The following is a 25299-nucleotide window of genomic DNA, read 5'->3' as shown; positions in this document are numbered from 1 at the left end:
TATTTTTCAGAGGAAGATTGTCTGCCATTACTGATCTTCTAATTGAGGAGCTGCAGGATTCTTCAAAACACTGTTTGAAAACAGTTCTTTACAAAATTAGCAGTTCCCTTTTATACATGTTGATTTTTTTGTATAACACAGAAGTTAAATTGTTGTTGTCTTCAGTTCTTGAGGCTATTTCCAACATTAGTCCTAACTGAAAATGCAGTGTCAGAAAGACAATACCTGTGTGTCTATATATAGTATGTGTATCTTTTATAGTTTGCTGGACTGCAGTTTACCAGACACTGCCATTAATAAAAGGGTTGGGGAAGAAATTTGGTTCAATTTGCATTTTAATGTGAACCTACCTTTTGCACTTCGCAAAACAATGCACAAACTGAAATGCAGCTATCCTTCAAAATATGCAGTTCTCCAAATTTTGTGATGCAGTTCTTCAGTGAAAAATGTGTAAAAAGTGTATAGTAGAGGACAGCGTGGATAAAAATGCATATATTGATGAAAATAAAAGAACAAAACTGCATTATATTAGAAGAAAATGCGTACGAGAACGTGTACTGTATATTAAACAAAACTGCATACAAAAATGGGTGTTTTAGGAGAACACACTAAAATGCTGATGAATTTTCATGACTTTAAAAAGAAATCCAAACTAATGTGGAAATGTGGAGAACTGAACTCAAGATAGGTAAAACAAAAAACTGAGAGAAACAAAAATTGACAGGTTTGTCTATCCCCAGTCGTTAGAATGAATGGCGATAGCTCAAGAGCAGTGCTTGGTAGAAGATAGCCTGAGCTTGTGAAACCCTTGCCTCAATCCCCTGAGCCTTTCTGCCCTGTATCTTTGGAGTGCCGTGCATCAACAACATCAGAGAGAGAGGAACTAACAGGACCTCTGCTGTCTCCCCCACCCTTCACGCTTTACACTTGCAGTGGTCTGGGAGATCTGTCAGCTGATCCAGTTGAGTGAAACTGTCCTGGAACAGGCTTTGTGCTCTCGCACAGTGGAAGCCCATCAGGAGAAGGTGGTGACAACCTTGACTATCTCACAAGTAAGTGTGTGTGTACAAATTTCTGGTATGTTGCTGGCTCCCATGCAAAAAAATTAGTTGTGCAGTGCTACATTTCCCTTCCAACTTTTAAAAAAACCCACGTATTTCACAGAGACTCAGTCCTGCCCTCTCAACCATTTCAATGTGTGGAGCCTTCAAGAACAGTCTTGCTCATGTTAGAGCCCAGCCACTTCAGCCTCTGGTGGACCATTTGTATATATATTCTGTGTTTGGCACTCCACTATAAACATGTGGTGTGCTTTTCTCCAGTATAAAAATGCCAAGGTGCAGGCATCTCATGTTAGTCTGGCAGCTTCAAGGAGCAGGGCCTTTTTGTTGTTGGCACTCTTTATGGAAAGGGAAGGGCTGTAGCACACTGTAGAGCATCTGCTTTGTATGCAGGAGATCCCAGATTCCATCCCCAGCATCACAAGTAAGGCTGGGAAAGAATCCCTGCCTGAAACCCTGGAGAGCTGCTACCAGTCAGTGTGGACAACACTGAGCTACATGGATCAATGATCTGATTCAGCATAAGGCAGCTTCTTATGTTTCTATGGAATCCCTTCCCTTGGGAGCAGTTGTGGTTCATGAGGTGGAGTACTGCCATCAGCCTGGTGGTGCTGCTGCCCTGTTCTGTCCCAACCAAGCCTGGGCAAGTGGCAGTGCCCCTACAGCCTAGAGTGCTGTGCAGCAGCAACAGCCCACCTCTTGTGCCTCGATGGCTAGGGAGGTTGATCAGGCTTGTGGAAGTTGGTCAAGGCTTGAATATTCCACAGAGCCATTGGGGATAGTAAACTGAATTGATTTAAACTTTATCCTATGTGCTACTGTTTGGGAAACACTAGGTTAGTTGCCTTTCCTGCTCAGCAGATGTTGAAATCCAGGCTGTTGTAGGGCACAAAACTGTCTACAAATGTAGCATATTTTTCTGCCATATCTACTTCTTTCAAAGAGTTCTGGGAATCATAGTTCAGGATTCTTCAAGTTACATGGGGAGTAAGTGAGAACATCAAAATTTATATCAAACCATTTTACGTGTGCAGTGTAAGGCATGCCCCTATCAGAGATCTATAACCCAGAATGGTTCTGACCAGGGAGCTCTGCAGCTGAGTTCTTCCCAAGGCAGTGACTACTACTCTGTCCCAGCCGTAGCTTTCTGAACTGGCTGTGTTTTGTGGTCTAGCAACCTCTGTCTTGGTTCTAGGGTTACTATGTGCGGGATGCCCTAGCAAAGAACATTTATAACCGGCTATTTAACTGGCTTGTTAGCAGGATCAACGAGAGCATCAAAGTGAGTATACATGGTGGGGATGATCCATCTGTTTTAAAACTATGAGAATTTGATACGCAATATATTATAGTGGTAGGTTGGGATTGGGTAATGATCCTTAGAACAAATATGGGTATTATTGCAAGCATTTCCTTATTTTCATATGTTGAATGTCATGGGCATTGTGAGAGAACCCCTAGATCGGGGTGGGGAACCTGTGGCACTCCAGTTGTTGCTGGACCACCCCTCCCATCAGACCCTGACCATTAGCCATGCAGAAAGTGACTGATGGGAACTGGAGTCCAGCAACAAGATCTGGAGGGACACAGGTTCCTCACCCCTGCCATATGTGCTGCTTGGAGTAAGTGGGATGCAGTTAAATGATGCAGTTATTTTCATATAGGCAGTGGCATTTTTAAAAACCCATGTTCATTATCAGGATGACAAAAACAGGGTGGTAGCTGTTCCCAGTTATCAGGGGAAAGTGTGAATGTTTTCAGGACGTTGTGAGCCAGTGAAACTGGTCATCACCAACTCTCTGTTTTGTTTTTTAGGTGAAAACAAATGAGCAAAAGAAAGTGATGGGTGTTCTGGATATTTATGGCTTTGAGATTTTTCAGGTGAGTGGTGGATATCCCTGGAACTCTCTTCTTAAGGCAGAGATCTGATCAAGGTCTTGAAAAATGGGTATTGAGTTGACTGAGGAGGTGGGGAGCTGCTCCCTCTCTGTATATTTATTACATTTATATTCCTCCTTTCCTCTAAGGAGCTCAAGGTGGTATACAAACATGGTTCTCCCCCTCCCAATTTTATCCTCACAACAACCCTGTGAGGTAGGTTAGGCTGAGAGACAGTGACTGGCCCAATGAACTTCATGGCTGAGTGGGGATTTGAACCTTGGTCTCCCAGGTCCTAGTATGACACTAACTGCTATACCACACTGTATATGCAGTGTGTAGGCATGCATCTATATCTATATGTGCATTGTTTAAGGGTATTAAATGAAGGAGCACAAACAAGAACTGAGTTGAAGTTGTGGGGAGAAGTCAGGGTTGGGAGTCAGACTTAGGCGGTGTTGTCAGGGTTTTTTATGTGGGACAGGATCCTTCCAGATACATGTATCCTTTACCTGCCGTTCTTTTACTTTCAAAGTTTTTCTTTCTATCTCTCCTCTGTGTAGAATAACAGCTTTGAGCAATTTATTATCAATTACTGCAATGAGAAGCTGCAGCAAATCTTCATCTTGTTGACCCTGAAGGAGGAGCAAGAGGAATACATTCGAGAGGTACATTTTTCCCAAGCCAGCCCTGGTTCATAGACAGGAATATTAATAAAAAGCATTATGAAAATCTTGAAAAACAGTGGAGATACAAATAACCTTAACTGTGCAGCTTCCATTAGCCTTCAGGATTCAATGTGGTAGCCCAATGGGACCATGCATCACCAGTTCTGAAAGCATTGCAATGGCTGCCAGTGAGCTACTGGGCCCAATTCAAGGTGTTAGTATTAGCATATAAAATCCTAAATGGCTTAGGATGCAAGTACCTAAAACAGCACTTTCCCCATTATGAACCATTTCAGACTCTATGATCAGCAGATGAGTCCTTGTTGGTGGTGCTTCCACTGGGGGTGGCCCAGTTGTGGTTGACCTATGACAGGACTTTTTCACTGGTGGCTCCCCATTTGTGGAATGTCCTCTCTGGTGAGGTGCATCTATCTCCATCATTACTGACTTTTAGGAGGAATTTGAAAATACTCCTGTTTACCCAGGCGTTTAATGACTGAAGGAGACTGATCCTAGCAATCCCGAGATCACTGGATGAAATAATGTTTTTAACTGTAACTGTTTTTAGAATGTTTCTAACTGTTTTCAGATTTTTAAAAAATTGTTTTATTGGTGTATTTGCTGCCCTGGGCTCCTTTGGAAGGAAGGGCAAGATATAAATAAATAAGGCCAGGGAGGCAATGACATATGTACTTTAATACTTTGTTTATGTTCATCAGGGGTGGTGAAGCAGTAGCCCTCTACATGTTGTTGGACTACAGATTCCATCATCCTTGATCATTGGTTATGCCAGCTGGGGCTGATGGGAGTTGGAATCAAGCAATGTCTGAAGGGCCATAGGTTCAACACTCCTGATATATGTTGTGCATATACAGTATACAGGTCCTGGAAAGGAAATTACAATTGTAAACTGAACAACAATAACCAGTTATTAAGGAAATGTGTAGCACTTTTCACGTGACCCTAATCACAAGCTAGATCAGTGCATGAGTTGGGCCATGGCAATTAGCTCTACCCCTGACATCCTACACTCTGATTAACTCTGTTACCTGGGGTCCACACATACAACACCCCTGGCTGTAGGGAGGAGGACTTTGCATGTGCAGCTATTTGTGTGAAGGCCTCAGTGCAGCCTGGAACCCCAGTTGTGCAGGGTTCCAGGTCATGTAGAAGCCTTTGCACAATTGTATACAGTTGAATATGTGAAGGCCCCCTATCTGAACATGCCGACACTGCACTCTCAGATCCTGGGCTGTGTGTGGCTAATTGAAGTGCATAATATTGGGGTGGGGATAGGAAATAGTTGGTGTGAACCTGTTCATGCATAGATTCAACTTGTAAGTCATGTTGCCTGAACAAGACTAGTTTCTTTCCTAGAATTGACTTTGGTTATGTGAAGCAAAGGACAAGCCTTTTCCCTGTTTACAAGAGGATAAATTATCAATGGTCATTAGTTACTATGGCTATATGCTACATCCAAGATCAGAGGGAGTATTCCTCTGAATGCCAATTGCTAGGGGACAGCTGCAGAAGAGGGCTATTGTGCTCGTGTCCTGTTTGGTATTTTAAAAATATATGTGAAATAGGAATGGTTTCATTGTCATATTTCTTAGCAGAGATATAAACACAAGCAGTGGAATGAGAATCAACCAGTCCACCCTTTCCCTCAGACACAAATAATTGCAGACACAATCTTCTTAAGTAAAAGATAAAGAATGTTTACTCACGACCTTTCATATATTCAGGAAACATAGGCTCTAGCTTAGATGGAAAAATAGAAGTCTCAGTCCATGATAATGGTGATCTTGGAAGAGAAGCCATGTGGATGCTTCTCTCTCCTCAAGCTTAATGGAGAATATGCAAAAACTACCAGACAAAGGAGGAGGAAGAGAAAGCCAGGTTAACCCCACCCTTTAGGAAGTTACATCACTGGTAAACAGGTACATGGAATATTTCCCAAATTATCCCTTAAAGGAAACATGCAAATTTGGTTATTCTAACATGTCCTGCTTGTGGACTTCCCAAAAGCATTTGGTTGGTCACTGCGGGAATTGGGATGGTGGACTAAATAGATTAGGGTGGTGGAATATGTGTCTTTCCAGATATCGTTGGACTACAGCTCCATTAGGAGTAGCTGGAACGGTGGTGTGCCGCTGCCCCCTCAATGGCAGTTTTGCTGCCACTTACCAGGACATGGTGGGTCAAGGCAGCAGTGAACTGCATGAGTGAACTGGTGGAGCCAATCTAGCACTCCTGTCTGTGTGCCTGCATGGCTCCGACCTCTCCACTCCCCTCCCCTCACAGCATCCTGCTAACCCTACCACGTTGGCTGATCCTGTCATCGTGCCTAACCATTCACGAAGCTGCCTGGGGGTGATGAGAGTTGGGGTCCAACAGCATCTGGATGACCGCAGGTTCCCCATCCCCAATCTAGACCTTTGGCCTGATCCAGCAGGGCGTTTCTTATGTTCTTAAGAGCTTCTCTATCAAGAACCAGCATCTCAAGATAGCACAATATTCCTTCCTTTTGGCCTGTTTGAAGGTTAAAGGAAAGAGTGCAAGCAGGGCCATCTGGCTCTCCATTGTTAACATGGGCATATTCTTCATGACTAGGGATGGAGAGATCTGTCTTTTTCAGTTCTCTCAGTTTTTCATTTTTCTAATCTTAAATCCAATTCTCCATTTTTCTGCAGCAATTTGCCATTTAAAAAAAAATCCTCATGCACATTTCTCCAAATAAGCACACAATTTTGTATGCAGTTTTGACCAATGTATAAATTTTTGCAATTTTTCCTAATATAATGCATTTGTATGTTATTTTCATTAATACATTCATTTATAGGCATCCCTTCCCCTAATATATACATTTTTGTAACCATTATTTTGTTGAAGAACTGCATTGCACAGATGGCTGTGTTTCAGTTCTCATGTTGTTTTGGAAAGTGTAAATTTAATAGATTATATTTAAATGTAGACTGGATTGAATTTCTCTCTTATCCCTACTCATGATGTTATCATCATCATCTTATTTGAAATTATGTAATTTATATTACACATATACAAATCTTTATGTCATACGAAATGTAATAGCATAATACATAACATAACATATCTGTCATAACAACACAGATATCTAAATATTTACCACTATGAGTAACATTCATCCTCTGTTTATGACCTCTTAGAATTATAACAGCATGAAAGTGAAATGGTATAAAGCCACAAGTCTCCTTTGCTCTGCTGATAACCACACTTTCTCCCCCTCAGGGCATAACTTGGACTCCTGTAGACTTTTTCGATAACAGCATCATCTGTGACTTGATAGAGGATGTAAGTTGTTTTCAAAGCAACAGTGGATAAAGTGGGGAAAGAACGAGGGGTGTAATCTCTAGAAGACATCCCTTGCAAAGCCATTCTTTGACACTCCACATGTGTTGGAAGCCTAAATCATAAGTGGTTGAACGTTCCCAGGGCATGAGTGCGTGCCATGCAGCCACCATGCTGAAGCTAAGCTGGCTTGTCTGTGGTCAGTGACTGGGTGGGAGACTGCCCAGAATGAATGTGAGCATTCTTGTTGGGGAAGAGCACTGAGGGGTTAAGGGGGTTCATAATTTGTGTCAGGGCTTAGTAGTCAACCATTATTTCTCAAGTAGAATGAATGGGGGGAATTGCCCCTGAGTATGTGCAGAGTGCCTTTTCGCTTTACTGCAGCAGTCTGGCCCTTCCCCACACATAATAAAAGTTTACAGAGCCCCACATGCCTCTCTTTCCAGAAAAGAAAGGCTGCCACATCTCCTTTGCTAGGTTACTGTAAACCAGAAAAAAACCCACAACCTCTTGCCCAACAAGCTCCACTCCTGTTCCCCCCACCTCCCTTCATCCAATGCCTCCTTTCTTTCACAACTCCGCCACACCCTGACCTTTTTTCCATAGAGAGTCTGCCATTCTTTGTACCATTTCTGTTCAGTGCTTCATGTCATGTGTGCCAAGGCTACAGGAATCTGTTTGCAATTGTGTGTATGTGTGTGTGGTGGAGGGAAGCCAATGAACACAGTCTTGCCTTCTACAAAAGAAATCTGATCCAGGTTCCCATCCTTTACTTCAGCAGCCACAACAGAAAGTCGAATTTTCTTTTGAAAACCAGTCCAAGGAGGAGACAAGCTAACAAGAGCATCAGGAAGGGTTGGGGGAGGGAGGAGGAGACAGAAAGGCCCAATGGGCAGAGGCTGTATTTAACTGCATCTGCAAAGAGAAGGCAGGGAGAAGAACAGTTGTTGGTGGAAGAGGTGAAGGTACCCTATGCATGGCTGTGTACACACCATACATTTAAAGCACATTTCCTTCCCCCACCCAAAGAATTCTGGAAACTAGTTTACCCCTCACAGAGCTACAATTCCAAGCACCTTTAACAAACTACAGTTCCCAGGATTCTTTTTTTGGGGGGGGGATATGCTTTAAATGTATGGTGTGTATGCATGTCTACTAGAAGTAATCCCCACTGAATTCAGTGGGTCTTACTCCCTGGTAAATGTTAATGTGGCCACTCGCACAACACCAAAAAAGAGGGCAAAGGAAGACACAGATTTGCATAAAATGTGCATTTGCTTATTAATATGTATAGATGTCAATTTGGAAAATAATTACTAAAATTTACATAGAAATGCAGTACATCTCACCACAGTGGAGAAGACTGTGACCAGGTGCTAACCTAAGTCTGCTGTCCAGGTGCTAACAGTTGATGGGCAACTTCAAGGTCCTTCCTGGTCTTCCATCTTATGGCTCTGTATCATTAAACCAGACTTGGAAGTCTTCACACAGAGGAAGTCTTCAGATAAACTCTGTTTGATTGTCCCCTGTAAGTAGGATTGCAACCTGAGGCCCAAATTAAATATGTCGCCAGTGCCACTGTCGGGGCTCTGTATGTGCAATTTTTTTGTACCCAATGTATCCAGCATCAATGCTAAACCCAACTTGCAGATCCTACATATAGAATGTGCAGCATTAGCAGCATGTCAGGGATTCATTACAGGGACCAGGGGCCATCTTGGCATGCTCCTGCTCCTTGTGCATCAACTCTGATGCTTCATTATGGACACTTTTTTTAAACTCGTATATAAATCAGGCCTGATCTCTTTGGCAAAGAGATTTTAAAAGGCACTCTCACTGCTTTTTGGAGCGTTGAGCTTCCCTCCTCTCCCACTTTCCAAAACAACATGCACACTGCCTTTCCCTCCTCCTTCCATACTGGCAGCTTCAACAAATGTCCAGTCTCCAGGGTCAGGACTGAGAGAGGCATGGGAAGAACTGTGTTGCAGTGGTGGCTGGTGGCCATTGGAACTTGTGGGGTGGAAGACAGGGAGCCCAGCAGTTGGCGGAGCCAGCGCCAAATCCTTTTCGCTTTATCTCCATCCTCCTCCCTGCTGCGCTCTGCAAAGGCAACACAGAGTGAGGAGGAAGCTGACAGCCAGTGCCACCCTCTGGAGTGGCTGTAAGCATGAAGGCAGGCAGGTGGGGGCTGGCTGAGGGCAGACTGAGGTTGGTGGGGCACTGCCCCATTTGCTCCAATGAATCAGCCTCCACTGCTGTGTTGTAAGTTTTCCTTCTTTGCGTAGAGCAAAGGAGGGATCCTGGCCATGCTGGATGAGGAGTGTCTTCGTCCGGGGGAGGTGAATGAAGCCACATTCCTCAACAAACTCAACCATGTCTTTGAGAAACACAAACACTACGAGAGCAGAGTCACCCAGAATGCCAAGCATATCATGGACGCCAGCTTGCCTGCCAACTGCTTCCGCATTCACCACTATGCTGGCAAGGTAATTGGTACTATGAGTCTTTCTCAGGAATGTGAAAAGAAGGAGGGGTCCATTTGTTGGAGTGTAATGGGGTAGAGCAGGGTGGTATTGGCCCTCAGAAGGGTGCCGAGCCTTCAATGCGGCCCTCAAGCTGAAAAAAGTTAGGCACCCCTGGGTTAGAACATTGTTTCCTACAGCTGGAGTGCCTGAATCCCTTGGAATTATTTGGGAAACCTCGTGGTGTGGGAGCATGAGTGGAGGGAGGAAACTACCACTTCACGACAGCTACAGAATATAGAGAAGGATTCCGAAACTGTAGAGCTTCCTTTGTGTGAATTTCCCCATGGAGATTCATCGGAACTTGAATTTCAGATGTTTCAAGACACACTGATGTCTGAGGCAGAAAATCCAAAGGTGTTCCATTCCATTTTTGACCCCCCCCAAAACAAATGTAATAAGAAACTGAGCAATTTGGTGCTCTTTCATAGTACCCTGAAATCGCCTACCAGACACTTCACTCTGTCAAATGAGAGGGCCGGCCCAAGCTTGAACATGTTTGAGAGGCATTGTAACTCTGGTTGCTAGCTCCCAAGCTGGAGAAAATGCCTGTTGCTTTCAGAAAACAATATTGTTTGGGAATGGTGATTTTTGTATCACTACTGCAGCATTCTATAGAACTCTAAACTGGCTGAAAGGATAGTGAAAGAAGTCAGACTACATCTTCTGCAAGGGGTTAGATGTGACCAGTCTGGAATATTGCAAGGCTGTGTAAGAATGCATATGCCTGGGATAACCCAAGAGCTTACAGTTGCTGAGGACTGGTGAGACTACAGTAGGGCCCCGCTTTACGGCGTTCCGCTTTACGGCGTTCCGCTTTACGGCGTTCCGCTTTACGGCGTTCCGCTTTACGGCGTTCCGCTGATGCGGCGGCTTTCAATCAGGGGAAATTCCCCGTTTTAAAGCTGATTTTGCCATTTTGCAGCATGTTTGCATCATTTTTGTGCGATGTGACCCATTAAAGTCAATGGGTTCCGCTTTACGGTGATTTCTGCTTTACGGCGGGGGCCTGGTCCCTAACCCGCCGTATAAGCGGGGCCCTACTGTATAAAGTACCTGTTAACTTGTATACTGAATAATACCTTTCAACTTCTATTATTTTCATAATCTCCCAGTTTTATTAAGATAGTACAGAAAAGGCAGCTGCAGGAATCACATAGGGATGGAAAACAAAGGTCCCAAGTGGGACCCTTCTCACTGAGGTGGTAAATTTGTGTCTGGGCTGTACCACTTCAGACTGCAAGAGAGCCACATAATTAGACCCCAAGTCTTTCCACATAGAAAAGTAGATATTAGGGAGTTTCAGCCAAACCTTCTCTTGGACATGTTTGTTCATTATGTGGATGGATTTTTATTTTTATTTGTATAAAATAGGTATGTGAACCCCCACCAGTAGGGTGAAGTAGTACAACCCATAGACAAGTTTACTACCTCAGTGAGAACTGGGCCTGGGTGGGCAAAATATACTGCCATGCGTAGTGGTGGGTTTCCATCCCTTGAATAAAAGAAGGGTCAAACAGTTCTTGGGGAAGCTTAACACTCTAAAAGGGATTTTAGCCAGAAAAAAGGTTGGGAGGCCCTTGGGAATAATGAGGGAGTTAGGTTGTGGGCCAGAGCACTGTGTTTTCATCTTAAGAACCACCCTCTCACCTTCAACTCGACCCTTCCCTTCTATGTGCCTCCATCAATGGATGAAGTGCTGTGTCTGAGTGTGTGTCTGAGGCCTACTTAAGCAGCATCTTCTCCACCTCAGGTAACATACAATGTGGCTGGATTCATAGAGAAGAACAATGACCTGCTCTTTAGAGACCTGTCACAAGCCATGTGGAAGGCCAAACACGTGCTACTGCACAGCCTCTTCCCAGAAGGGGACCTCCAAAAGGCCTCACTGAAGCGCCCACCCACCACCGGTTCACAGTTCAAAGCCTCTGTGGCCACCCTCATGAAGAATCTGTATTCCAAGAACCCCAATTACATCAGGTAATTAGTGTGTGTGTACGTGTGTCAGCTCTACACTGCGTCAGCAGTGCCGGTGGGGGCTGGAAATTCCTGGGTGGTAGGCAGGGAAGCAAAGTCCTTAGCCGGCAGTCTGGCCGTAAATCTGCCAGGTCTAGGAGGAGGGAATCTGATAAGGGCCAGGCCTGTCCGAAGTGTACTTGCCGAGTCAGGAGTCCAGAAGCGAGGTCAGTAGAGGTCCGGGATCAAGTGCCAAGGGGTCAGTCCAAAAGAGGTTGCAAGGAAACTAGGAACACACAAGCCACGCCTGATGTTGCAGTCAGCAACAAGCTGCAGCCAAGGTGTGCCTTATAAAGAGCAGGGTTGACAGCAGGTGTGAGCCCTCAGCGTTTGGGCCTTAAGGAGACAGGCCTGCCTCTCTTCTGCCTGACCTTCTGCTGTCTACGTTCTGCAGGTGAGGGGGGAGTATCCTGTGCACTGTCTGTGTCTGGCTGCAGGGCCTCTGCTGTATCTGGGGTGCTCTGCAGCTGAGGGGGAGAAGGAGCTGGATTCTCAGGAGGCTCCTCCGTGTCTCCTTCTGAGTCTGCTGCTCCTGAGTCTGCTGCTGTTACTCCCGAGTCGTCCTCATCTGAGGAGTCCTCTGACGGGGCCATGACACCATCCCCCGCCCCACGACCAACCCTCCGCCTCCCGCCGGGGCCCGGCTTATCCGGGTAGAGCTGGTGGAAGCGCCGGACCAGACGAGGGGCATGCACCTGCGCCGCATCTTCCCATGAGCGTTCCTCAGGGCCGTACCCCTGCCAGTCTATGAGGTACTGGAGGCGGCCCCGATGCCTCTGGGAGTCCAGGATCTGTGCCACTTCGAATTCCTCTTCCCCGTTGACTTGTATCGGCGGTGGGGGCTGCGGTTTACTACCCAAGGGGTGAGGCGGGAGAGCGGGAGTCAGCAGTGATCAATGGAAGACAGGGTGAATGCGGAAGGAGGCAGGGAGTTGGAGTCGGAATGCTACCGGGTTAATCTGCTGGGTGATCCGGAAGGGACCTACGTTACGAGCCTCCAGCTTGTGAGACGGACGTTGTGAACGCAGGAATTTGGTCGAGAGCCATACCCGGTCCCCTACCTTCAGCGGCGGGCCTGGTTGGAGGTGGCGATCTGCAAAACGCTTATATGCGTCCTTGGCCTGCTCCAGCTGCTCCTTCAGGACTGCATGCAGGGCCTGCAGCTCCTGCAGCATGACATCCGCAGCGGGGACCGGCGACGGGGGTCGCACTGAGGGGAAGAATCGGGGGTGGTAGCCGTAGGAGGCGAAGAATGGGGTCTGGCGCGTGGAGGCATGCACTGAGTTATTATATGCGAACTCCGCCAGCGGTAACAGATCCACCCAATTGTCCTGTTGGAAGCAGGTGTAACACCGCAGGTATTGTTTGACGGTGGCGTTGGTACGTTCTGTTTGTCCATCTGATTGAGGGTGGTGGGTGGAGGACAAGTGGATCTGGATGTTCAGGACCCGAAACAGGGCCTGCCAGAACCGGGCTGTGAACTGGGCTCCTCGGTCAGAGATCAGGTGGTCGGGGAGGCCGTGTAACTGGAAAACCTGGGTCAAGAACAGTTGCGCAGTTTCTGGGGCAGAGGGTAGGCCGGCACAGGGGAGGAAATGGGCCATCTTGGTGAACAGGTCGATGACTACGAGGATGGTGGTCATTCCCCGGGAGGCCGATAAGTCCGTGATAAAGTCCAGGGAGACCGAGCGCCAGGGCCCTGGGGGGGTAGGCAGTGGGAGCAGGAGCCCCGGGGGCTTGCCGGGGGAACTTGGCTCACTGGCAGGTATCACAGGCCGCTACATAGCCCTTGACGTCCGCTTGGACCCGGGGCCAACAGAAATCCCGTAGAACCAGGTGGAGGGTTTTATACGTTCCAAAATGCCCTGCAGGCTGGCTGTCATGGCAGAGGTGGAGCACCTCTCCCCGCAGAGCTCCTGGGGGAACGTACAACCGATTCCAGTGATACAAGAGGCCCTGCTGCAAGGAAAAGGGGCTGTCCCGGGCGGGCATCCCTGACTGGAGCTCTCGCTGCTGGGCCAGGGTGTAGGGGTCCTTTTGCTGCTGTTCCTGCACCCGGTCCAGGAGGGGGTGTGGCTGGTGGGTAGCGGCAAAGTTCTCTGGGTGAAGGATTGGGCGAAGGGGCCGATCGACCTGCTCGGCTCGGTATTCCGGCTTGTGAGAGAGCGCGTCCGCTAGTGTGTTTCGGCGGCCGGGGAGGTAGGTGACCGTGAACTGGAACCGGGAGAAAAACAGGGACCACCAAATCTGGCGTTGGTTCAGCCGTCGGGCGCTTTGCAGGTGCTCCAGGTTTCGATGGTCCATTCGTACCTGTACCAGATAGCGTGCCCCTTCCAAGAGGTGACGCCAGGTCTCGAAGGCTACTTTGATGGCCAGTAACTCCTTCTCCCAAATGGTGTAGTTCTGTTCCGAAGCGTTGAGTTTCCGGGAATGGAACGCACAGGGGAGCAGGGACTGCTTGCTCCCCGCCGGCTGGAGTAGCACGGCTGCCACGGCCTTATCAGATGCATCGGCCTCTACTATGTAAGGTCGGGTGGGGTCGGGTTGCTGGAGGATGGGTTCAGATGTAAAGGTGTGTTGGAGGCGCCGGAAGGCCTGTTGTGGTGCCTCCATCCAAACAAACTTCTCTTTGCCTCGAAGCAGGTCTGATATGGGTGTGGTGAGTTCGGAAAAGTGGGAGATGAACCGGCGGTAATAGTTGGCGAAGCCCAAGAAGCGCTGCACATCTTTGGGGCTTCGAGGAGCTGCCCAGTGGAGGATGGTCTCAATTTTAGCGGGGTCCATCTGGATACCCGAGGGAGAGATCCGATGGCCTAGGAAATCCACGGTTGTGAGGTCAAAGGCGCATTTTTCGAGCTTGGCAAAGAGGCGGTTCTCCCGCAGGCGCTGCAGCACCGCTCGAACATGCTCCTTATGTTCTGAGGGGTTCCGCGAGTAGATCAGGATGTCATCTAAGTAAATCACCAGGAAGTGGTCTAGGAGGTCCCGGAAGATGTCGTTCATGAAGAGCTGGAAGACAGCAGGGGCATTGCACAAGCCAAAGGCATTACGGTGTACCCAAAGTGCCCATAACGGGTGCGGAAGGCCGTCTTCCACTCATCGCCCTCCCGCATACGCACCAGGTTGTAGGCCCCTCTCAGGTCCAGTTTGGTGAAAATGCGAGCGCCCCACAGCCGCTCTAATAGTTCTGGGATCAGGGGCAAAGGGTAGCGATTCCGAACTGTAATCTGGTTGAGGGCTCGGTAGTCATTGCACAGCCGGAGTTGCCCACATTTCTTTTTGACAAAGAGGACTGGGGTGGCTGCAGGGGACGTGGAAGGGCGAATGAACCCTCGGCGCAGGTTCTTGTCTAGGAACTCTCTGAGGGCTGCCAGTTCGGGTTCCGACAGGGAGTAAAGCCGGCCCACGGGAATCTTGGCTCCGGGGAGCAGGTCAATGGGGCAGTCGTAAGGACGATGGGGCGGCAACTGGTCTGCCTCTTGCTTCCCAAAAACATCCTCTAACTCCCGGTACTGTTCCGGTAAGGCCTCTAGCGTGGAGCTTGCCTCCCGGGTTGTCAGGATGCACTCCTTCGGCCTCCAACAGTTGGCTTGGCAATAGGGGGATCCGAGGGTCAGTCGGCCCATGGACCACTGGATGATGGGGTCATGCTGCTGGAGCCACGCCAGGCCCAGCACGACCGGGAAGTGGGGTGCAGCAGCCAGGTAGAACTGGAGGCTTTCGTGGTGCTCCCCCAGGGCCATGTCAAGCGGCACTGTCTCCTGTACTACAGGGCCTGAGGCGAGAAGCCGGCCATCAATAGTCTCCACAAGGAGGGGGCGGCGAATGGATTGACTAGGAACCCGGTGGAGCTTGGCAAAGGACACGTCCATGAAATTGCTGGTGGATCCCGAGTCCAGCATGGCTGGTACTTGTAGGGTACCCCTTCCGGGGACTGTCAGCGAGATCAATACGGTCAGATGCTTGGGTGGTGAGGAACTGAGGTGGCAGGCCCCTTGAACCACGGGGTTGCCCCGGCTCAAGGGCCTGTGCATTTCCCGAGGCAGGGGCTGTGGGTCATTTCGCGGAACACTGGGCTGCAAAATGTCCCGGGGCCCTGCAATACAGGCAGAGGCCCTGCTGCCGGCGTCGCAGCTTTTCGGCCGCAGAGAGACGTGGCTGAGCCCCTCCCAGCTGCATCGGTTCTGCCGGGGGTGTAGGGTCCTTGCCGGCGGGCTCCGAGGGCCCAGTCACTGGGGCCGACGCTCTGTAGACTAGCCGGGGTCGGTTGGCAGCACGCCTGCTTTCCAGCCTCCCGTCAATCTGGAGACACAGGCGTATGAGGGCGTGCAGGGTTCCAGGGCGTTCCACCCTAGCTAGCTCGTCCAGGAGCTCATCCGACAGCCCCTCCTGAAATTGGTCCATGAGAGCTGCTTCGTTCCAGCCCAGGGTTTGTTGCAATAGACGAAAGTCTGTTACATATTCCCCCAAGGGGCATCGGCCTTGCTGCAGCCTGCGTATGCAGCGGTTGGCTGTAGCTGATTGGACTGGGTCCTCGAACATAGCCTGCAGTTCTCTGGTGAAGGCGGCTAGGTCGTTGAGCACGGGGCTCTGCTCGAGGAGTAGGGGCGTGGTCCATCTAGCTGCGGCCCCGGTGCACAGGTTAATCAAGAATCCCACCCGGGTCTTATCATCTGGGAAGGCCTCTGGTCGTAACTCCATGAAGAGCTGGGCCTGGGCCAAGAAGGCTGGGAGCTGGTCGGAAGCCCCAGTAAATTTCTCTGGGAGAGTCACAGGGCACTTGGCTCTCCCTGTAGGGAGAGGGGGTGGGGCTGCTGCTAGCTGGGTTTGCAAGCCTTGGACGGCCAAAAACAGCTGGTCTACTTGTGAGCGCAGGAGCAAGTTTTCCTGCTGGAGTTGCTCCATGGTCAGCACTTCCCCCACTCCCTCGTTTGCCTGCTTTGTTTGGGGCTGACTGCAAACTGTCAGCTCTACACTGCGTCAGCAGTGCCGGTGGGGGCTGGAAATTCCTGGGTGGTAGGCAGGGAAGCAAAGTCCTTAGCCAGCAGTCTGGCCATAAATCTGCCAGGTCTAGGAGGAGGGAATCTGATAAGGGCCAGGCCTGTCCGAAGTGTACTTGCCGAGTCAGGAGTCCAGAAGCAAGGTCAGTAGAGGTCCGGGATCAAGTGCCAAGGGGTCAGTCCAAAAGAGGTTGCAAGGAAACTAGGAACACACAAGCCACGCCTGACGTTGCAGTCAGCAACAAGCTGCAGCCAAGGTGTGCCTTATAAAGAGCAGGGTTGACAGCAGGTGTGAGCCCTCAGCATTTGGGCCTTAAGGAGACAGGCCTGCCTCTCTTCTGCCTGACCTTCTGCTGTCTACGTTCTGCAGGTGAGGGGGGAGTATCCTGTGCACTGTCTGTGTCTGGCTGCAGGGCCTCTGCTGTATCTGGGGTGCTCTGCAGCTGAGGGGGAGAAGGAGCTGGATTCTCAGGAGGCTCCTCCGTGTCTCCTTCTGAGTCTGCTGCTCCTGGGTCTAATGTTGTTACTCCCGAGTCGTCCTCATCTGAGGAGTCCTCTGACAGGGCCATGACAACGTGTGAGAAACTAAGAGTAGATCTCTACTATATATTTTGGAAAGTTGTTCTCTATGCATTTGGACTCTGACACCTCTTAAGATATTGTAACCAAGTTTTGTGTGACAATTCCTGAGATTAAGGAGCAGGTTTTGCCCTATGTTTGGACACTATTTTGAATCAATATGGTGGACTGAGCCTTTCAAAACTGCCCAAATTTTGCATGGTGGTTCCTGAGATCAAGAAGTGCGTTTTTGTCTATATTTGGATGCAATCTGATGCCATTTTGAATCAAGATGGTGGACTGCACTGATTTGAACCACTGATTTCAAAACTGCATTTTAAAATTGTTATTTCTTACACTTACTGAGCCACGATACAAGCCAGCTAGTGGGCTATATTTGGATTTGACCAGTCTACTGACAGAGACAGGAGGCTAAATAATCTCACTAATTAAGACTGTTCTTATGTCCCATTTGCTGCCAGGTGCATCAAGCCTAATGACACCAAGGAGCCAGCTGTGTTCACAGATGCGCTGGTTCGGGCACAGGTGCGCTACCTTGGCCTGCTGGAGAATGTGCGGGTTCGGCGCGCTGGATATGCCTATCGGCAGCTCTACAACCCATGTCTGGAGCGCTACAAAATGCTCTGCAGGGAGACCTGGCCACGATGGAAAGGCAATGCCAGGTAGGGATAGAGAAGGTATGGTGTGCTGAAGAGGTTGCTGCCAGAGGCTGGTGGTTACATTCAGGGGTCAGCAAAATATCCATATGGTAGAAGTATCCAAGGGTTAAGTACTGCTGACCATGGTGGATGGGCTAGGATGGGGTAGGGAATCTTCTCTCAGCCTGTGGGCCACATTCTCTAGTGGGCAAACCCCAGGATGGGTGGGGCAATGGATGTGACTCTACAGAGCTTGGAAAAGTTACTTTTTTGAACTACAACTCCCATCAGCCCATTCCAGTGGCCATGTTGACTGGGGCTGATGGGAGTTGTAGTTTAAAAAAGTAATTTTCCAAGCTCTGCTCTTACCCTTGTACAGTTGCTCACAGTCCAACCACACAAAAGACAGAGGTTTCTACACATATATCTCTCCATCCAGGCAAACACGAGGCATTATTGCAGTTCAAGGCCACATTCCACCTAGGCCAAAAAACTGGAGCAGTGTGTGAATGAGGGGGGTGGTCTGTGGAGAAGGCATGGCCTGTGAAATGTCCCAAGGGCCAGATAGAGAATTCTGGAGGGCTGCATTTGGCCCCCAGGCCTGAGGTCCATCACCCCTAGGCTTGGCTTGGACAGGAATACTGAAAAATTAGTGGTGTGTTTATGTGCTGATGGGACATTTGCAGGAAATATTTGGGAGTCATCCTACTTTGTGTGCTTTCACTAGGAATGGCATAGAAGATGAAATCTTCCTCTAGATCAGCCTTCCTCAACCTGGCGCCCTCCAAATGCTTTGGACTCCAGCTCCCATCAGACTTAACCAGCACGGCCAATGGTCAGAGATTATGGGAGCTGGAGTCCAGCAACATCTGGAGGGCATTCATTTGGGGAAGGCTGTTTTAGATGATCCACTTGACATGTGAAAAGGGGCAAGAGGAGTGGAAAGAGTGACTGGAGCTGGTAGGGCCCATCTATAAGTAGGGCCTTGACCATGAAGAACTAGAACCATTTGGGGATGTTTCTCAGGGTCCTTCTTTGAATTTAAGATGTAAAGTAAGCTTCTAGCCCTTTTACTTAATCAATATATATGAAAAAACATGCGGTCTGTTTACTTCCCAGTTGCTCAATAAGAAGTAAACCTGTTCCAGTCTTCCAGCGGTCTGGATAATGAGTGTAAAGGCACTTGGATGACATCTATTTATTTTTAAATTTTTATTAAAATTATTTATTTATAGTTTTTATTAAAATTACTCAATAATTTAACTTTAGTTTAAATATATAACAACTTGTATTTAGGTGCCTCCCCACAGTGTGTACATGCACAGGCTGTCCCAATTATAAACATTCTGGAAATTGCAGGCTGATTGGCCACTGTGAGAACAGGATGCTGGAATGTGTGGGCCATTGGCCTGATCCAGAAGGCTCTTCTTATGTTCTTAGGTGCCAGCTGGGAGACTTGGTCTGTGGTGGAAAACCACTGTGCTGTTTGACATTAGGAACATGGACAGTCACACACACACCCCAAACACAAACCAACTAAGGGTGAGCCCAGCCCTGATGGTTATTATGGTTAGACTAAGCAATTTCTTATCTTTTCCTTCCTGGTGCAGGGATGGTGTTCAATCCCTTTTCAGCAGTCTGCCAATTGACCCCAAAGAGCTAGCATACGGACACACCAAGATCTTCATCCGCACACCACGCACGGTGAGCTACTGATGTTAGGATCGAGGAGGGAGGTCTGTGGTTACCACCCCTCCCAGAGGTAAAAGGGAGGAACAGATGCTGCTTCTAGAACTGTGCCCAACACTCTCCACTTTGGATGTTCTAGTTGAAACTAGTGATTTTGATGTGTGGAAGCCTCTGTCCTCAAATATTAAAACTGTACAGATATCCATCCTTATTTTTGTTGTTGTTGGGTGCCTTTTATTCCCCAAGCTCCTGCTTCTGTGGTGACATTTCCCTCTCCATCTGCTGCTGTTTCCTTTCTATTATTCCACTCAGTGTTTACATAGTGAAACATATCATGTCACAACACTATGTAGCCAATCAGATCTGACTATGTCAGTAATTTGCAGGAGGGATTCAAGAACTCTGTCACCCTAGCACAGCAAGTCAACGTAACCCACCCACCCCCTCACCCCACAAAATAGACTTTTTCTGCTTGGGAAACTGATATGGACATGCATTGAAAAGTGTGGGATAAACCAATGATTAATGGGAAGATCTTGCAAGCGAATCAGGATGAATGCTCAATAAATAGATGATGTTGCCTAACTTCCCTGCAAACTTTGTCCAAACAAATCAGGATGAATGCTCAATAAACAGGTCATCTGGACATGACCTTCATCTCATTTACAAATTGTGCCACATGTGACTGCTGGGAAAGCAGGATAGACTGCAGAAGATGAATTGAATGTATGGCCTAGCCACTGTAGCTTTCACACTCGCATTTATAAACCCATTTAAAGGTCTAAACCAATTTGCCATGATTAAAATATGCCATCAGCCCATGAGATCTGGTGCAGGGGCCTGAAGACAGAAAATCCAGAAGGAGCAGAACCTGGTAATCTTAACCTCTTTAGGTCCTGGTTACACTAGAAGTATGAAGTAACATCAAACCTAGAGTTAATGCAGATCAGGGTGAATTTCTCCTGTGGTCACATCTGACCCTCTATTGGTGGTTTTCAACTTTCCCCTCACAGCTTTTTGATTTAGAGGACAGACGTCATCGACGGGTAGAGGAGCTGGCTGCTGTGATCCAAGCAACCTTCCGGGCCTGGAAATGCCGCAAGAACTATCAACAGATTCGCAAGAGCCAGATCCTTATCTCCTCCTGGTTCCGGGGTCATGTGGTAAGATGCAGATAGGCACACACATGTGTGATTCTACATACTTGGGTGCATTTTGATTTGCTGGCCCCATTGTTCTCTGTGTTTTGCAAAATTGCCTGTACTGGGACAATATTAAATCTTGGCAAGCATGCATTCATGAGGACGAGCTAGACCCATCTCTCACTTCTTGGCTTGTGTGTCCACTTAGTAGTAGAGCATCTGCTTTGCATGCAGAAGTTCCCTGGTTCCATCCCTGGCATCTCCAGACAGGGCTCACAGAAACCCTGAAGAGCGGTTGGCAGACAGTGTTGACAATACTGATCTAGATGGACCATTGGTCTGACTGAATAAATCTTATGATTTACTAACTTAGTTATTAAAGCCATATCTGCTCCACAGGTTTAAACTGGTTTAACAGTCATTTCCCTTGTCAAAGGGAACTCTGGGAAATGGGCTCATAATTTCTAATCAGAAAGTTCTCAGCACCCTTTTCAAGTTACATTTCTCAGGATTCTTCAGGTTTGTAATGTAGATTGCTTTTATGAATTTGCAAACCTTTGTTGGCTAGTGGCAATACTTTACAGGCAGGATTCCATGGAGGAAAGTATGTTGTACACCCTCAGATAGCATGAGGATAGATGGAACTTCCACCAGGATAAACCTGGGTAAATGCTGCAGAACCCTAACATGTGCACAGAGCCCCTTTTCTGTTGTTTGTGATGATCAAATAAGGCCAGTGGAGGCTTAATCTAAAAGACCAGTGTCCCACCAACCACAGTCTTCCTTCTTCCTCCTTTAGCCACCATCTTTCTTCTTACTTGCAACCTGTCCAGGGGGTGGCACTACCTGCCTAACAGTATCTCAGTGTTGCCCCCTGTAGAACTTCAAAGGTGGGAGGAGAAGGAGGAGGATGGGGATAAAACTAGAGTTAGTTGGCTCTGCCTGTCATTTGCTCTGGATCCATCTTCTGTTGGCCTCCCTGCCTTCCACCTCACCAGTCCCAATGGGCACCGGTCACCACTGAATTAGGCCCTGTTTGCTCATGGCCCATCTCACTACTAAGGTAAACATTTTATTTTGCAGCAAAAGAAGAAATACACAAAGATAAAAATGGCAGCTCTTCTTATCCAGGCCTACATCCGAGGATGGAAGGTGAGGAGAGGAGTGTGACCCCCAAAAGCTGGATACAACCAGGCCTTTAAAGGTTCTAGGGATCAGCTAGATCAGTGTTTCCCAAAACGTGGTACGCGTACCCCTGGTGGTACGCGAAAGGGTTTCAAGGGGTACGTGGCTGAATGTTTTTTTTTGTACTTTATCATTGGGTTTTAGCAGCAAAAAACGTGTGCGTGTGTTCTTTTACGAGAAAATACAGTTCTTGTGATTTCTCCAGTTTCTCACATAATCATGTGAGGGAAGATCAATATCATAACAGTGGTTTATCCCGACGTTATTCAACGCGTAGTCTCTTTCGCTCTCAATGCATTCCTTGTCTTTTCATAGACCCCTCCAGTTTCTCATAAGACTCAGACTCCCTCGCAATGACTTTGACCACCAAAAAACACTTCCACAAACAGACAGATGGCGCCACAAAGATAATTATGCGTATGCTCGACTACAAAAATGGTCACACCGGGAAGCGGGGAAGTGGGTTTTTTTCTCTATCTTCAGCCAGCCACTTCCCTCTTGGGGAATCTCCCGCTCTTCAGCTGCAGAGTGGTTTTTCCCCCCATCCTGCCTGCCCTGCCTGCTCATCAGCTATGGATTTTAGGCGGGAGGTTTGAATCCCCTGCCTGCTCTTGGGCTGCGTGCCTGAGTGGCTTCCCAGGCAGGATGGGGGGAAAACCACTCTGCAGCCAAAGAGCAGGAGATTCAAACCTCCAGCCCAGGCAAGCGCTGCCTCTGTAAACCCGCTGATTTTTGGCTGGAGTTTCTGGTTTTGGAGGGTCTCCTGTGGGTCTCCACCAAACTTACCTTAATCTCCAGACTCTCAGCTTCAATTTAAAACAACAACTAAGTTTCTAGGTTGTCTGGTTCCCGAGATATACACCAAAACGTCAGCCCCCCTGTGACTGTTTAATCTGTTTTTTGACCGATCTGTATAGCAGCTTTTAGCTAGGGCTTGGAAAACTTATTTTAAACTACAGCTCTCATCAGCCCCAGCCAGCATGGCCACTGGATTGGGCTGATGGGAGTTATAGTTCAAAAAAATAACTTTTCCAAGCTCTGGCCTCTAATCCCACCCTTTCAGGATTGTAGCCAATAAGGGGAGCCAGGCTTGTGATTTGTTGACCCAGGCAGTGCTTAGGCTTCATTACAACGTCAAAATGGTGGTTTTGACGTCTTCAGTTTGAGTAAGTAAGAATATAGTAATATATATAATACCTTACCCCTCTCCCAATTATTTTTGTGAAAGTTGGGTACGCCTATAAAATCAATGTCTCAAAAGGGGTATGCACATGTTGAAAGTTTGGGAAACACTGAGCTAGATAGTCAAAGTGAATAAAATAAAACACAAGAAAATTTAATTTTTAATTTCATATTCTAATATGGTATATTTAATCACCAGTTTGTGCAACAAAATCTTACACACTCTTCAGTATGGAATTATTTTTGTCTGTTGTAATCAACTTTGGGGTTGGTAACACATGCTCAGATGTTAACTAGCCAGAAGTGGATGAATAGATGAATTTGTGCACTGTTGCCTGTATTTTGTTACCTGACCATTTCAAATCCTTGAGCGTGCATGTGCACACCATACATCTGTGTGTCAAACTCTGCAAATATTTAAAGGCAGAACTAGATACAATGCTCAATGTTCTCTGTGATATTATTAGCAATGGCCAGCAAAACTATATGCCTTAGTGAGGCTGCCACATCTTCCACCCATAACATGGATATGGATATGGCATTACTGGTGCTGAATTGACGTTCATGGGAATTATTGTGCTAAATACAAAATGTGGTAGACCAACATTGGTGCAGTACTGCTGGTGTGCACAGGGGACAAACATGTAGGGAGGAACAGGGCTCAACTGGCGTCCGAAGCTCTCTCAGATCATGGTTCCACCCTTGACAACAGAGTAGCATTATACTAGCAAAAGAAGGTGGTGTAAGTTAAAAAAAAAACCTCCAATTGAGGTCAATGGAGAAATGAAAAAAACCTGCTCCGCCTCCTCCCATTCTGCCTAGAGTGCCATGAAAGAGAATAAGAGTACACTTAGGCTGCATTGATGTTAGTGAGCTGCCTGTGCAGTGGGCTCATAGGGTTGCACTCCATAGGACTGCCTTTATACTTCTTTGTGAAAGAATCTTCCCCCCCCCGGGACCTGCTCTCTGCCTGTTTGCTCCTGTATGCATGTATCTTTGGGTGAATTCAGATGACTGTGGGCACTGTCGCTATTTTCAGGTGGGATTCAATCACATACCGGCAAATTCAGGTTGCATAATTGTAGTTGCATAACAAACCCATGTCCCAAAAAGGATGGCAACTTCATCTAACCAGAGTGTAAATATTTCTCTGAATAGCTGACATAGTCTAATCTCCCTGCAAACAAATCAGGATGATTGCTTAATAAACGGGTCATCTGGAAGAGCCTAACTAATAAGTACCACACCTCAAGGCATTATTACATACAAAATTTCCCCTATTATTGAGTTGCAGTTTGCCGCATGAGAGAAAAGACTCTTATCAAGGCAAAGTGGTATGCCAATGGTTGCAGCCCCCATAGTACATTCTTGGGCTGTCAGCTAATTAATGACTTTTAAAAATAATTATCATTTTAACTGATTAATAGATTACATTTAAATACAATTGCATATTACAAACAATCTTCCACCCAGGTTTCTCTCTGACATATTGAAGGATGTATAAGGTAACACAATTTAATAAATAAACACTACAGCCTATTTAATAATTTATTTTAGATTCCAAAATGGCCTAAAAATAATAAACGTGAGTGTCATTCTCAGCCTCATGGATGAAAAATTTGCCCTTACTGATTGCAAGTGACCTGTACTAACTGATTACTCGATTTAAAACTTTAGTTGATTAATCTATTGCTTTAAAGTTTGTAGCACTAGGAAAAAACACCATATTTGGATTCTCCCTGTCTACCTTCCTCCATCTCCTATGGATTATTGTGGGGTTCTTATCTATCTCCTCCCTTCCTCCACAGTCTCGTAGACTGCTGTGGGAACTGAAGGAACAAAAAAAATGCACTCATGCTGCCACCATCATTTCTGCTTACTGGAGAGGTTATCAGGTAATAAATACACATTGAGAACATACATATCTGGTGAAGTGCATCAGCTACCATTGATCAGTTTTCGTCATCTGTCTGCTGCCCACAGCTAGGATATCCATTCACAGGGGATGGTGTTTTCCAGGGACATAATTCTAACAGAATCATTTTATGGCTCAGTCCTTTCTTTTGGCTTTTAGCTTCCCTTAGCTTTTCTGAACGGGCCTTGCTACCTGGATTGTCAGTCATGCTATTACACAAAACTGATTAATTGGTTGGTTTAATATTGGATAACTTTGAATTTGAAGGGGTGCAGAAATGAGCATTCTAAAGAAAGAATATACATTTTTTGTATTTTTTTTAATCACAGGCAGTGGTCCATCCTCTTAAAAGAGGCATTTCCCCTCACTTCACTTACACACAGAGTGCCTCTTTTAAGATGGTATGTTACAATTTGCAGTTTTATATGTATTTGTATTGAAAATGAAGACTGAGTAGATCCCTTTTAGTCTATCAACATGAATTGACAGACATTGTA

At 47.1% G+C, this 25299-nt stretch overlaps 1 protein-coding gene across 5 annotated transcripts in view; it reads left to right on the top strand.

The window, feature by feature from the left end:
• LOC133379579 (unconventional myosin-Ia-like) overlaps window positions 1-25299 on the top strand; it is an 84576-nt gene that overhangs the window by 36002 nt on the left and 23275 nt on the right. For 4 of the 5 annotated variants that reach the window (XM_061615139.1, XM_061615141.1, XM_061615140.1 and 1 more), the window contains 12 exons: window positions 934-1052; window positions 2257-2343; window positions 2877-2942; window positions 3503-3607; window positions 6875-6937; window positions 9220-9420; window positions 11210-11436; window positions 17513-17713; window positions 19300-19393; window positions 20392-20541; window positions 21604-21672; window positions 24696-24782. In XM_061615139.1, coding sequence (XP_061471123.1) covers window positions 934-1052; window positions 2257-2343; window positions 2877-2942; window positions 3503-3607; window positions 6875-6937; window positions 9220-9420; window positions 11210-11436; window positions 17513-17713; window positions 19300-19393; window positions 20392-20541; window positions 21604-21672; window positions 24696-24782 — 1469 coding nt within the window. The remainder of the gene's footprint in view (window positions 1-933; window positions 1053-2256; window positions 2344-2876; window positions 2943-3502; window positions 3608-6874; window positions 6938-9219; window positions 9421-11209; window positions 11437-17512; window positions 17714-19299; window positions 19394-20391; window positions 20542-21603; window positions 21673-24695; window positions 24783-25299) is intronic. The other variant, XM_061615142.1, reaches the window with a different exon arrangement.

The sequence above is a fragment of the Rhineura floridana genome, chromosome 3 (assembly GCF_030035675.1).
Source record: "Rhineura floridana isolate rRhiFlo1 chromosome 3, rRhiFlo1.hap2, whole genome shotgun sequence".
Taxonomy (NCBI): Eukaryota; Metazoa; Chordata; class Lepidosauria; order Squamata; family Rhineuridae; genus Rhineura; species Rhineura floridana.
Note: the sequence above shows the minus strand (reverse complement) of the source record. Positions and strands in the feature narration are given on the sequence as shown.